This window comes from Mirounga leonina, unplaced genomic scaffold, assembly GCF_011800145.1.
Source record: "Mirounga leonina isolate KUSES-001 unplaced genomic scaffold, KU_Mleo_1.0 Mir_174, whole genome shotgun sequence".
In the NCBI taxonomy this organism is placed as follows: domain Eukaryota; kingdom Metazoa; phylum Chordata; class Mammalia; order Carnivora; family Phocidae; genus Mirounga; species Mirounga leonina.
This window is the reverse complement of record NW_023270451.1, coordinates 34,424,154-34,436,665: the sequence shown is the minus strand read 5'-3', so window position 1 is coordinate 34,436,665 and position 12,512 is coordinate 34,424,154. Positions and strand designations below refer to the sequence as shown.

General features: G+C 41.1%; 1 protein-coding gene across 1 annotated transcript in view; it reads left to right on the top strand.

Annotated features, from left to right (window-relative positions):
- Positions 1-10,452, top strand: part of SNX13 (sorting nexin 13) — a 154,726-nt gene extending 144,274 nt beyond the window's left edge. Inside the window, exon 26 of the mRNA XM_035020685.1 lies at positions 9,341-10,452. Within this exon, the coding sequence (XP_034876576.1) occupies positions 9,341-9,447 (107 nt within the window). The 3' untranslated portion in view covers positions 9,448-10,452. The remainder of the gene's footprint in view (positions 1-9,340) is intronic.
- Positions 10,453-12,512: the final 2,060 nt, after the last annotated feature.

Below are 12,512 nucleotides of genomic sequence, written 5' to 3'. Positions count from 1 at the left end.
TTGTGGGTTGACTGTGCTTTTTTTCCTCGCCAGTACTTTAAATATGCTCCATGACCGTGAAAAGATCAGTGGTTGCAGGGGCTTGGGAGGTGGGAAGAGAGGGAGGGATGAATAGGGGAAACAAAAGGAATTTTTAGGGTGAGGAAACTCTTCTTAATAAAACAAATGGTGGATACATGTCATCAGGCTTGTGTCAATACAATACAAAGAGTAAACCTTAATGTAGAGTATGGACTACAGTTAATGTAGTCCATAGTTTACATTGTTAATATATATTAATAAGGTACATTATGTAATAATTATAACTACATTATTATATTACAATAAGCATTTGTAACAGTTGTTTAACACTAATGCAAGATGTATGTTAATAATAGAGAAAACTGGGGCGCCTGGGTGGCTCAGTCGTTAAGCATCTGCCTTCGGCTCAGGTCATGATCCCAAGGTCCTGGGATCGAGTCCCGCATCGGGCTGCCTGCTCGGTGGGAAGCCTGCTTCTCCCTCTCCCTCTCCCCCTACTACTTGTGTTCCCTCTCTCACTGTCTCTCTCTCTCTGTCAAATAAATAAATAAAATCTTTAAAAAAGAATAATAGAGAAAACTGGGTGCGGAGTTGGAGGGTGAAGTGGGGAGTGGGTGGATATATGGAGCTCTATGTACTTCCTCTTAATTGTGTAAATCTAAAACTACTAACAAAAATAAAGTCAGTTAATGATTTTTTAAAATACATCACTCTGTTGTTGGTCTTGCATGGTTTTGGAAGAGAAGTCTGATGTAATTCTTTTTTTGTTTGTTTATATATGTTGCATCTTTTTTTCTTTTTGCTAGCTGCCTTCAAGATTATTTTCTTTGCTTTAGAGCAGTTTACCTATGCTGTGTCTAGATTTTTGTGTGTGCATATGCCTGTGTGCATGCATGTTATTTTCATCTTGCTTACTTACAACACTTATTGGAGCTTCTTGGATCTGTGGTTTGATGTATTTCATTATTTTTGGAAAAGTATCTTCATATATTCTTATTTCTTGTTCTCTTTTTCTTGGACTCCACTTACCTATATGTTAGTTCGACTGATGGTATCCTACATGTCTGGGATTTATTCCCATTCTTTTTTTCTTTGCGTTTAATCCAGGAGAGAGGATTTGATTGATTCATCCAATCAACATCCAGCTTAGGGCATTCCTAATGTGTGTAGACTTTAGGACAAACCACATCAGAGGTCAGCGCTGGGTCAGGAGCCGTTCTTTGTCCAGTCATCTGTGGCAGTGCTCTCTGGTATCGAGCATGGTTGCCTACATCTGATTCTCTTAGTAGGCATCAGAGGCAAGATTTCTGATAGAGGTCATAGGTACGGCCAGCATCCCAAGGATGGCAGACGCCTGTCCAATACAGTTTACAAGGGAGAGCAAAGCAGGAAAAGTAAAATCATACTTTGGGAAAGGGAAATCAAGATATTTTCATGCTCTTGCCCTAAAGCACAGAAATATTGTACAGACGCTCATTCATCCTCTGGGTGTCCGTAAGTTCATGGGAGGTAGTTACTTCCATTTGACCTAAAATTTTTATGAAGGATAGGAGTTACCTCTGAGGAGGCAGAGGAAAATTTAAATGACACCTACAATCAAGTACTTAGTAATATACTGAAAATTACCTAGCAGGTCTAGGTTCCTATTACAACAGTATCACAGATCACACCAAAACTACACTTGTCTGAAGTTAGCACATAGAAAACGGTTTTTAAGGAATAGATTAATTAATCCCCTCTGCTGAAGAGTAATTGTGGGGAAAGACAATCCTTTATTAACTCTAGTGAGCCTTGTCCCTTTCTGATTACTGCTCCTACTTGTAATTGACTTGTACTAGTTCATGGACTGAGGCAATATTCAGTGTGAGAACAGAAAATGAAAAAGGACAATGGAATTAGACTTCCATGGCTAAAGTAGTAGTTCTCTAACCCACCAGAATGACAGAATCATTCTGGAGCATGGACTGATCAGCTGGAGCCTCTGCTGTGCTCATTCTTGAATTCATATGCTTTAATGAAGGCACATACAATGGATGTATGGAGAGGCCCTCAGAACCCTCTGGAAGAGAATGTTTCCTAGGGGAAGAGGGAGTCTGGGTTAGAATCTTGCTCAGACCCCAGTGATCTGAAAGGAATAGCAATGCTGAGGGCAGCATCTCAAAGAGAGGCCTTTGCAAAACTTCTCTAAAACCGTAGTGTCACAGGGTGATTATTTAGGACCCATGTAAGCGAGAGCATGTAGCTCAGAGAGGGAGCTGAGATAAATTCTCCTCACTTCCCCAGAAAAGCTTTGGCGTACTGTGGGCTCTGAAGAAGAGAGCACATCTTGGGCATCTGTGCACCTCCTCCGCCCCCGGCAAGCGCAGCTCTCATGGACGAGACCCAGCAGTGCTCTGGGCCCTGGCTCTTTCTGTGGGCATTCTTTTGGGAGTTATTTCCTGTTAGCCTAGTCATTTGTTAGTCATTTGTTTTTCTTTTGAGACTTTGCACCTTTTAGGAGACAGGCTTTCTAGAAAATGTCTACACATTCTTTTGCAGAGCCATTTCTATTTCTTGAGTTATTGCAGAGCTTACAAATTACTTTGGGGATTTTCTTATGTGGATAGATCGGCATGAAATAGGAAGTGGTAAAGAAATGAATGATTCTGTTCCTTCAGTCCATCTGCCCCTGGTACTTAGAGCCACCCTCTCATGTTGGTGCTATGAGGGGGTAGAACCTCAATCTATGGAGTTTAATTTATTTCTATTGAGCTACAGTTATGGAGATAAATTTACCAAGAACCAGTTTACAAATTATGGGAAATAATTTGATATTTTTACATCTAATTCTGCATTTCAGGGTTGCCCTCAAGAGTGACTCGTGAGACTGTTCAGTATTGATTACAGGAATGCTTTTTTTGAAAAATAATAATCCTAGCTAGTGTTTAGCTAGCACTTTACATAGCTTGCCTTATATAATCCTTGAAAAATCCCCATCAGGTATTATTATTATCCCCATTCTATAGCAGCAGAGGCCTTAGTTACAGGGGAAGATCCATAATTTGTACATGGTCGAACAGTTAACATTGGGTTGGGCCAGAATTCCAAGTTGCTCTCCATCTTTCTGCCGTCTTGCCTTCAAATAGTGAAGAAAATGCCACTGGTGGACAGCCAAGCTTGAAAGCCAAGAGACTGGTTCATGAATCACAGTGGGGACGAATGGCCAGGACAAGAAAACCCACGGCCCATGAGGTATAAGCACATGAGGCTGACTGATTCACGCATGTGGGAGCCCTGAATATCTAACACTGTGAAGAGGATGACTCCTGGAAAACTGGGCTGCACATAGGAAATGTAAGACATTATTAATGTTGCATATCAGTTAGTAGGCCCATCTCTGTGAAGTGACAGTCGTGGATGCAGACCATTTCCTTTGAATTCTTACTCTTTTTTTTTAAAAGTAGAGTCCATGCCCAGCGTGGAGCCTAATGTAGGGCTTGAACTCATGACCCTGAGATGAAGACCTGAGCTGAGATCAAGAGTCGAACCCTTAACTGACTGAGCCACCCAGGTGCCCCTGAATTCTTATTCTTATCAATTCTTGTCCCCATCCAATAATTTGGAAGGGAATCTGGATCTACAAATTGTTCCACAACCATAGCATCATAAATTCAGAATGCCGATTTCATGAAGAAATAAGATTTCTCAAGTTGGTTTAGGGCAGTGTTGCTTTTAATTTCATATCAGAAAGCCTACCTAAGTTTGTCTTGGGGCTCAGATGCCTAAGGGACTGGTAGAGCAGGCTGGCTGGGCTCACCCGGCATGGAGAACTGAGACCCTTTTGAGACGGAAGTTTCGATTCAAGGGGGAATCTTCCGCCTTTGTAGGTTCCCCAGCAAATGGGAATAGAGCCCCAGAATCATCATTAGCAGCTGTATTGCAACCCAGTGTTTACCTGCAGGCTGGGCTCACTGTGCGATGGGGTCGTGTGGCTGTTCTCTGGAAACGTCGCCCTTTGGGTCTCCTACTTAGAATTCATGATCATCGGGGGCACCTGAGAGAGGCTTTGGACTCCAAGGAGCCAGTCAGTAGTATTGTGATGCAAGCTTGTTGAGGCTTACAAAGAGAGAATCCTCAGAAAATAAATTGGAAAATTACAATAAAGGGACGGTTGTACTGTTCAATTAGTCCCTGAAGAGGTTGGTTTCTAAAGGATACAACCTTTAAATCCATACACAGTGTGGAATAGAGGAGCACTTGAGATTACTGGAGAACGGAGCCTACTCTCTCGGAAAATCTTTCGGCAACAGGTGTTACTTCTTTTTCTCTTTGGGACATCAAAAGGTCAGAGAAGCATGAAATTTTCCCTAATGCAGCTTAGCGGCTAATCGTACACAAAGAAATGAAATTTTGATGGAGTTGCGAACAAACGCCTGTTGACACCTGTTTTTGCCATCTTGGTTTGTTTTTCTTCCCACAGCATTTTACACCTCCTAATTTAATTTGTGACCGGCCCCCTTCCTCCCAGCTGTTCAGGCCTAGAAAGCACACACGCATTCACATGGGTTCCTGGAGCTTAACGCAGCACAGAGATTGAGCCAAGAGCACTGGCCAAGTCCTACGCAGGTCTTGGGGCCCAGCAATCCTGCTGCCTTTATCCCCCTGTGCGCTTGTAACTGGAGACTAGAGGTCTGATATGGAGTCTGCGAAGTTCAAAAGCTGTCAGAAAGTCTATCCCATCCAAGCGGGGCTTTCTAGAGGATTAAAGGGACCTCGGGTCACAGAGTGGCCTGTGCAGGAGCTTTGTGGTACGAAAAGTGACTTTGGCTGGAATAAACCCTGTGGAATTCTCACCAGATGCCCAAGTCAAGCTGCCCTTGGTGCCGTGGCCTCTGGGGAGTACGTGCAGATCCTGGAAGCCAAAAGCAGACGCACACACCAAGTCAGGAGTCTAGAGAGTTGGAACGTTTGACTGCGGTCCTGCACTTGTACGCGCTGCTGAGGACGTGTGCGTGGACAGAGGTGGTATACCTTCTCTCTGGGGCTGCCGACAGTGTGAATTCAATCCCAGTCCTCATGCCTGCTGTTTTCCAAAGAGTGGAGCCCACGGAATGCTAGGAATTCGAAAACCGCCTCAGGGGATTGTCACAATATCTTTGTCACCAGGGACCGTGTTTCTCAAGATGGGGCTGCTCCAGGGCGCCTGGGTGGCTCAGTTGGTTAAGCGACTGCCTTCGGCTCAGGTCATGATCCTGGAGTCCCGGGATCGAGTCCCGCATTGGGCTCCCTGCTTGGCAGGGAGTCTGCTTCTCCCTCTGACCCTCCCCCCTCTGATGTACTCGCTCTCTCTCATTCTCTCTCTCTCAAATAAATAAATAAAATCTTAAAAAAAAAAAAAATTAAAAAAAGATGGGGCTGCTCCTGAAGCCTCATGGTAAACCACGGTTTGCTACTTCTACAACTTCCCCAGGACAGTGAGGGATGTTGGCCATAACACGGTACATTAAAAGGCCATAAATGTATCTGTGAGGCTGAAATAATATTTGAGTACAAAGGCAAAGCCTCTAGCTGCCTTGTAAATCAAAAACATGGTCCCAAAGGGACAAAATAAATCCCGAAAAAGTCTGAAATACATAAGAAAATTCAATTTGTGATAAAGAGGGCATCTCGTATCAGAAGAGCAAAGAAGGCAGTTTAATAATGGGTGTTGTGAAAATAGTGAGCTCATTCATACCTCCACCTGTATATCACGATAAACTGAAAATTCATGAAAAATCCCATATGTAAAAGAGACTGAAGGCACCAGAAGAAAACACTGGGAGAATTTCTTTGCATCCTTGAAGTGGGAAAGGTCTTTCTAATGATGGTTCAATATGCAAAAGCTATAAAATGAAAAATTAATTCAAATACAGAAGATAAAAGCAAATTATACCATAAGCACATCAAAAATCAAATGACAAACTGGGAAAAAATTTCTAACAACCAAAGGCTAAACTCCCAAAACTCAACGCTCTCCCAAAAACAATTTGAAAAAAGAGATTTATTTTAAATGTAAAGGCAGCGCATTATACACATTGTACATCTTGTCTTTCAGCTCAGTGACAACTTCTTTATACTTTTTCATTGTTCGGGGAATTTCTTTACCCAGCCAGTCCCCTATTGGTGTATATACGTATGGGGTTCCCCCCTCCCAAATCTTTTGCTTTAAATGATTTTTCATGAAAAAAGAATTGCAGTGTTCAAGAGCACAGACTATGAAGTCAGGTTTCCTGTGGGTTCCAGTTTTGGCTATTATCAATTTCAAGTTACATAACTTTGACTTTGGGCCTCTGTTTTCTCATCTGTGTAATGGGTTTGAAGTCAGTATCAGTGACACGAGATTGTAGTGAGGATCCAGTGTGTTACCATACAGGTAAAGGCTTTGGAGTGGTACCTGGCCCATCATCACTGCCCTGGGGGTGTTCATCATCGTTATTATTACTGTATGCCAAACAATATACATTTTACTGGCTTTGTAACCCTCTGGTTTTATAATGTTTAGGACTCATAGTAAGAGAGACAAAGCCTCAGGGAAAGGTGCTGTTTTCTCAAGTAAAAATATGGGATCCCACGGTGAGGGAATAAGTCTATTACTTGCTGTTTCTTACTTTCTAGTGAAGAGCTGCTTAGAAATGCAGCACGTCAGGCACCAGGTGTGCAAGTTCTGTGCTTGCATACGTGGCCAGGGATTCTGCGGCAGCTGGTCCCAGGTTACAGACATTGCTTGCTTGTGTTTTGCATTCTCATTTATATTGTGAGTCTTTGGAACAAGTGAACTTGATTTTCAGTTCTTTTCAATGTCTTCCAAGTCCTGGACATATTCTCTTAGCACATTCTTATTAATATTTTAATGCTGTTTAACGCTAATAACGAAAGAAGGAAGTTCTAATTCTACTTCAACATTTCTTGTTGCCCTGGAAGATTGAGATTTGGTGGCCTGAAAGAAAGACCACAGGCTTCATAGTTGGTCAAATCTCAGCTCATCAATTAGTAAATTTAGAAATGTTGGGAAAGTTACTAAACTGCTCTGAAAATAATCTAGCTCCTTTATCAAATCAGGATGTGAATACTTCACGCCCACAGTTATTCCAATGAATAGAGAGAATATTAAGGAGGGTGCTACCCAGCAGGTGTTCAGTCAATGGTAGATATTAGATGTGATTAGAACAGATTTTTCCAGGGGATTCTCTTCTGGTTGTCTGATGCCCCCTCCTGGACAGTCCAGAACCTGGATTAAGCAAGAGTCTGTCTATTTGATTCAAATTAAAGGTTATATGAAGTTTCCAGAAGCAGTGTATCAGGAAGTGTCTGAAATCAATGCCAGATAACCAGTACAACCGAGAAGAAAATCCAGGAGAGAGGCACTGGGTAGACACCAGAGAAACAAGATAAGGGTAGAAGGCGGAACCCAGAATTATCTGAAGGATAATCTTAATTATGATAATTACTTTGTGTTGAGATTGACATGTTCAGAATTTGTATACATTATCTCAGTTAATCTTCGTTGAAATTCCACAGTACATAGGAGTAAATCTTCATGACTTTGGATTAGGCATCAGTACCCCAAACACAAGGAACCAAAGGAAAAAAAATAGATAAATTGGGCTTCATCAAAATTAAAAGTGTTGTCTTATATGTGGAACCTAAAAAACAACAACGAAAAAATCCAAACTCACAGAAAAAGCGATCAGAACTGTGGTTACCCGAGGCAGAGTATGGGGGGAGGGGAAATGGAGGAAGGTGGTCAAAAGATACAAACTTCCAGTTCTAAGATGAGTAAGTACTAGGGACATAACGAATCTAGCTAACACTGCTATACATAGAGAAGTTGTTAAGAGAATAAACCGCAAGAGTTCTCATCACAAGGAGAGTTCGTTTTTCCTTTTTTCTTTTTTTCTTTCCTTTCTTTTTATTGTATCTGAGTGAGAAGATAGATATTGGCTGAGCCTATTGTGGTAATCATTTCACAATATATGTAAATACCTTAAACCGATACGTGATGTAGGTCAATTATTTTTCAACAAAACTGGAAAAAATTAGAAGTATTTTGTTTCCAAGAGCACAATCAAGAAAGGGAAAAGACAACCCACAGGGAGAAATTATTTGCAAATCTTATACCTGACAAGAGGCTTGTATCCAGAATATATAAAGAATCCTTACAACTCACTAAAAAAAATAGACAAAGTACTCAGTTAAAACATGGGCAAAAGATCTGAAGAGACATTGCTCCCAAGAAGATATAGAAGTAGCCAACAGCACATGAGAACATACTCTACATTATTATTAGTCATTAAGGAAATACAAATCAAAACCACAATAGGATGCCACTTTATATTCACAAGAATAACTTTAACAAAAAATACAAACAAGGATGTGGAGAAATCCGAACCCTCATCCACTGCTGTGGAAATGTAAAATGGTGCAGTCACTTTGGAAAACAGTTTGGCGGTTCCTCAAAATGTTAAACATAGAGTTACCGAATGACCCAGCAACTCCACTCCTAGGTATACACCCAAGAGAAATAAAAACATATGTCCACACAAGCATTTGCTCACAAATGTTTATATGGCAGCACTGTTCATAATAGCCCAAAGTTGGAAACAACACAAATGTCCATTACCTGATGAATGGATAAACAAAATGTGGCATAATTTTATGATGGAATATTATTTGGCAATAACAAGGAGTAAATATTGGTACATGCCATAACATGGATAAATCTTTTTTTTTTTAAGATTTTATTTATTTATTTGACAGAGAGAGACACAGCGAGAGAGGGAACACAAGCAGGGGGAGTGGGAGAGGGAGAAGCAGGCTCTCCGCAGAGCAGGGAGCCCGACGTGGGACTCGATCCCAGGACCCTGGGATCGTGACCTGAGCTGAAGGCAGACACTCAACCGACTGAGCCACCCAGGCGCCCACAACATGGATAAATCTTAAAAGCATGCTAGATGAAAGAAAATAGTCACAAAAGGCCACATAATGAATGATTCCGTTTATGTGAAATGTTCCCAGTAGGGAAATCTATAGAAACAGAAAATAGATTAGTGTGATCAGGAATGAAAGGAAGACAGGGAGATGAGGAGTGACTGCTAATGGGTATGGAGTTCCTTTTTGGGGTGATGAAAACATTCTGAAATTAGTGGTGATGGTTGCATAACTCTGTGAATATACTGAAAAGCATGGAATTGCATTCTTTAAATGTGTGAATTGTATCATATGTGAATTAAATCTCAATAAAACTTTTAATAGATGTAAATTCAAAAAATCTTATGAAGTTGGTATTATTTCCACTTAACAGATAAAGTAACCGAGGATTGCAGAAAGCCAAATGCACTAGTGATGGAGCCAGAATTCAAAGGCAGTCTGTCATCCCCACAACCCGGATTCTTGGCCAGAATGTGCTGACGCTATAGGGACCTCCTGGGCTGGGGAGAGACCCTGAAGGGACTTTTATAAGGGACCTTTGGTCGTAGACCTGCCAGAGGAGGAGCCCTCGCTTACTGGTCAGCCCTGGTTTCTCGAGCCCCTTGTCCTGGCCGGGTTCTGGCTCACGACTTCATGGAGGAGTGATCTCAGGATGCTGAGATGACTCACTGGTTGCTCAGATTTTGACAAGACGAACGAGGTCGAGGGCACAGAAGGCTTTGTTCCATTGCACAGCACATTCACTGGGATATGCGGAGTCCAGATGCTCTGACCTTGGGTGTGTTTCAACATCACCGGAGAATCTTGCTGAAAAGGCAAAAATCCAGGCTCTACCCCGGACAGACTGAATTAAAAAGTGAACATCTCTGCCTGGTGAGAGTTGGCAGCTGAGTGAGATAAGGGCAGAAAATCTGGTCCCAGCAGAGAGGCTCTTGTAAATCGGCGGCGCTACCTACAAAGCTCCCGAGGAGGCGGTTGCGATCCGGCCCCAGAGGCGCCGCGGGGGGCAGAGAGCTGCGGAATCGGACCCCCCGCGGTTGTGGGAGGAGCTCGCCGGGGAGGCCGTGCTCGAGTCGCAAACTACAAGGGGGTCCGAGGAGCGAAACTTGCAATACATGTTTTGACTATCTTGATAAAAAATCCACCATTTGCCTTCTTTTGAAAGCCACTCAAATAATCAAGAAAAACATGAAGTTTGGAGTAGAATTCATCCCACACTTTCTACCATGGAAAACCATTGTTTTATACTTCGATGAACACAATCCCAGAGATGATAAGACTCTGAGCTCCGTACATGTAGACAGAGTCGTTTACAATTTCACGTATATGGGATAACACAGTCAATACGTGATATCTTATAAACCTGATAACAGTATTTTGGGGACCTCCATGCTTTAGGGAGAAAAGACTTCATCTTTAAAGAAAGAAAAACAGCTTGGGTTTGGTTTCTACAGTTTTCTAACAGTCACCTTCTTATATGAAAAATAAAAACAGTCCTAATCCTAAAGGACATATCCCAAATCAACAGATCACAAATTTTTTATTGCTATTTATGTCAATACCTTTTTTTCCTTTGTGAATTGCAAAGCTAATAAGGAAATAGATGAAAATAAACAGTTCATTTCTTCCATAAATATTTAGCAGTGCAAGAAATATAATGGTTGTCAAAAAATTTTATGAGTGCTTTCTAGATGCTTGAATGTGTACAGGTCCTTGGAAACGAAAGTTGAGATGTTTGAGAGTTTATAACTTTTAAGGTAATTCTTCCACATGTAGAAAAAATACTAGTTTTTTTCACTCTATGTAAAGAAATTCTAGTGGGGCAAGAATCATTTTAGAAGCTGTTCCATAAACTTCATTGTACTTTGTAATAAACACACATTGAAAATGTCCCAATAAATGTTCACTGACAGAAATTCTAAAAGTTTTCAAAACCAAACTTTATGTTCCAATAATCATTCTTCCTATCTTCAGGGAATTCAACAGAATATTTTCAGCTTTTATGCTGGCGGATGTCTCCATGGGACTGGAATTCTCGATTCTAATCCAGAGCAAGAGGTAAATTAATCTAGAAAATAAATTAGGTGGAAGAAATTTAGTTTTGAAACATTTCAGGTTTCATTTCCTATGGCATGAGAGCTGGTCCTGAAAACATGAGCTGTTTCTCAAGAGAAATTTTTAGCTTGATCTACAGAAGAAAGAGCAAATCTTTTGTTGTTGTTTATTTAAAAAAATTTTTTTTTAAAAATTCCAGTATAATTAACATACAGTGTTATATTTGTTTCAGGTGTACAATATCGTGATCCAATAGTTCTATACATTGTTCGTTGCTCGTAATTGTGCTCTCAATCCCCTTCACCTGATTTAGCCATCCCCCCACCTTCCTTCCAATAACCCCCCAGTGTGTTCTCTACTTTTAGGAGTCTGCTTTTTTGTCTCTTTTTTCCTTTTTTTCATTTGTTTTGTGTCTTTTTTTTTTTTTTTAAAGATTTTATTTACTTATTTGACAGAGAGACACAGTGAGAGAGGGAACACAAGCAGGGGGAGTGGGAGAGGGAGAAGCAGGCTTCCGGCTGAGCAGGGAGCCCGATGCGGGGCTCCATCCCAGAACCCTGGGATCATGACCTGAGCTGAAGGCAGATGCTTTACGACTGAGCCACCCAGGCGCCTCTGTTTTATGTCTTAAAGTCCACACGAGAGTGAAATCATATAGTGGGAAAGAGCATATCTTTTTTATTCACAGCTAAATGTAGTATTACTAAGGATTAAGGAAACATCTGGAACAAACAGAAATCTCATGATAAATGATAGCACATTTAAATATAAAGATGTGTATTTGACACTTTTTTTCTTCACATATATCCGCCTTACCCACTGTTGGTATGAATCCATATTCTTTTTTTAGAGGTGTATTCCTCCCTCTAGAAAATACTAAAATTCTCTTGGGATATCCATAAATAAGCAAAAAATTCTTTTTAATTTCAAGGGATTTTGCACATAAGATAACTTTTCAGCTTGTTACCACTTCTATTTTTGTAATTGGACAGCTTGATAAAAGTGAAAATTAAACTTTTTAAAAAAAGCATACAAATACCAATCACTTATTAAAACCTTTTCCTTTTTATATGCCCTAAGAAACTATATCCACTTCCAGAGTCTGCTGATCCAGAGCATACAGGGTCCATTTTTTTCTTTTCTGAACCTGATGGCAATGCCTGGGTTGGGGGCAGGAGGCGGGAATAAACACTTCATAGATTTTGAGGGGTTAATGCTAGGAGTTCAGCTATATATTGGATCACTTGCTTTTAGCAAAGCCAGGGACTGACTAACCAATTATCACTTGTAGGTAGTGACAGAGCAAAGAAACCAAAGACAGAAAACACTGCAAAATAAAAGTGTCAAGAGACATTAACAGTGCTGCGCCTGCCCTACTTGCCTTCCAAAGCAGTGTCAGGAAAGGGACACCCGGGTGGCTCTGTTGGTTAAGCGTCTGCCTTTGGCGCAGGTCATGATCCCAGGATCCTGGGATCGAGCCCCGCATCGGG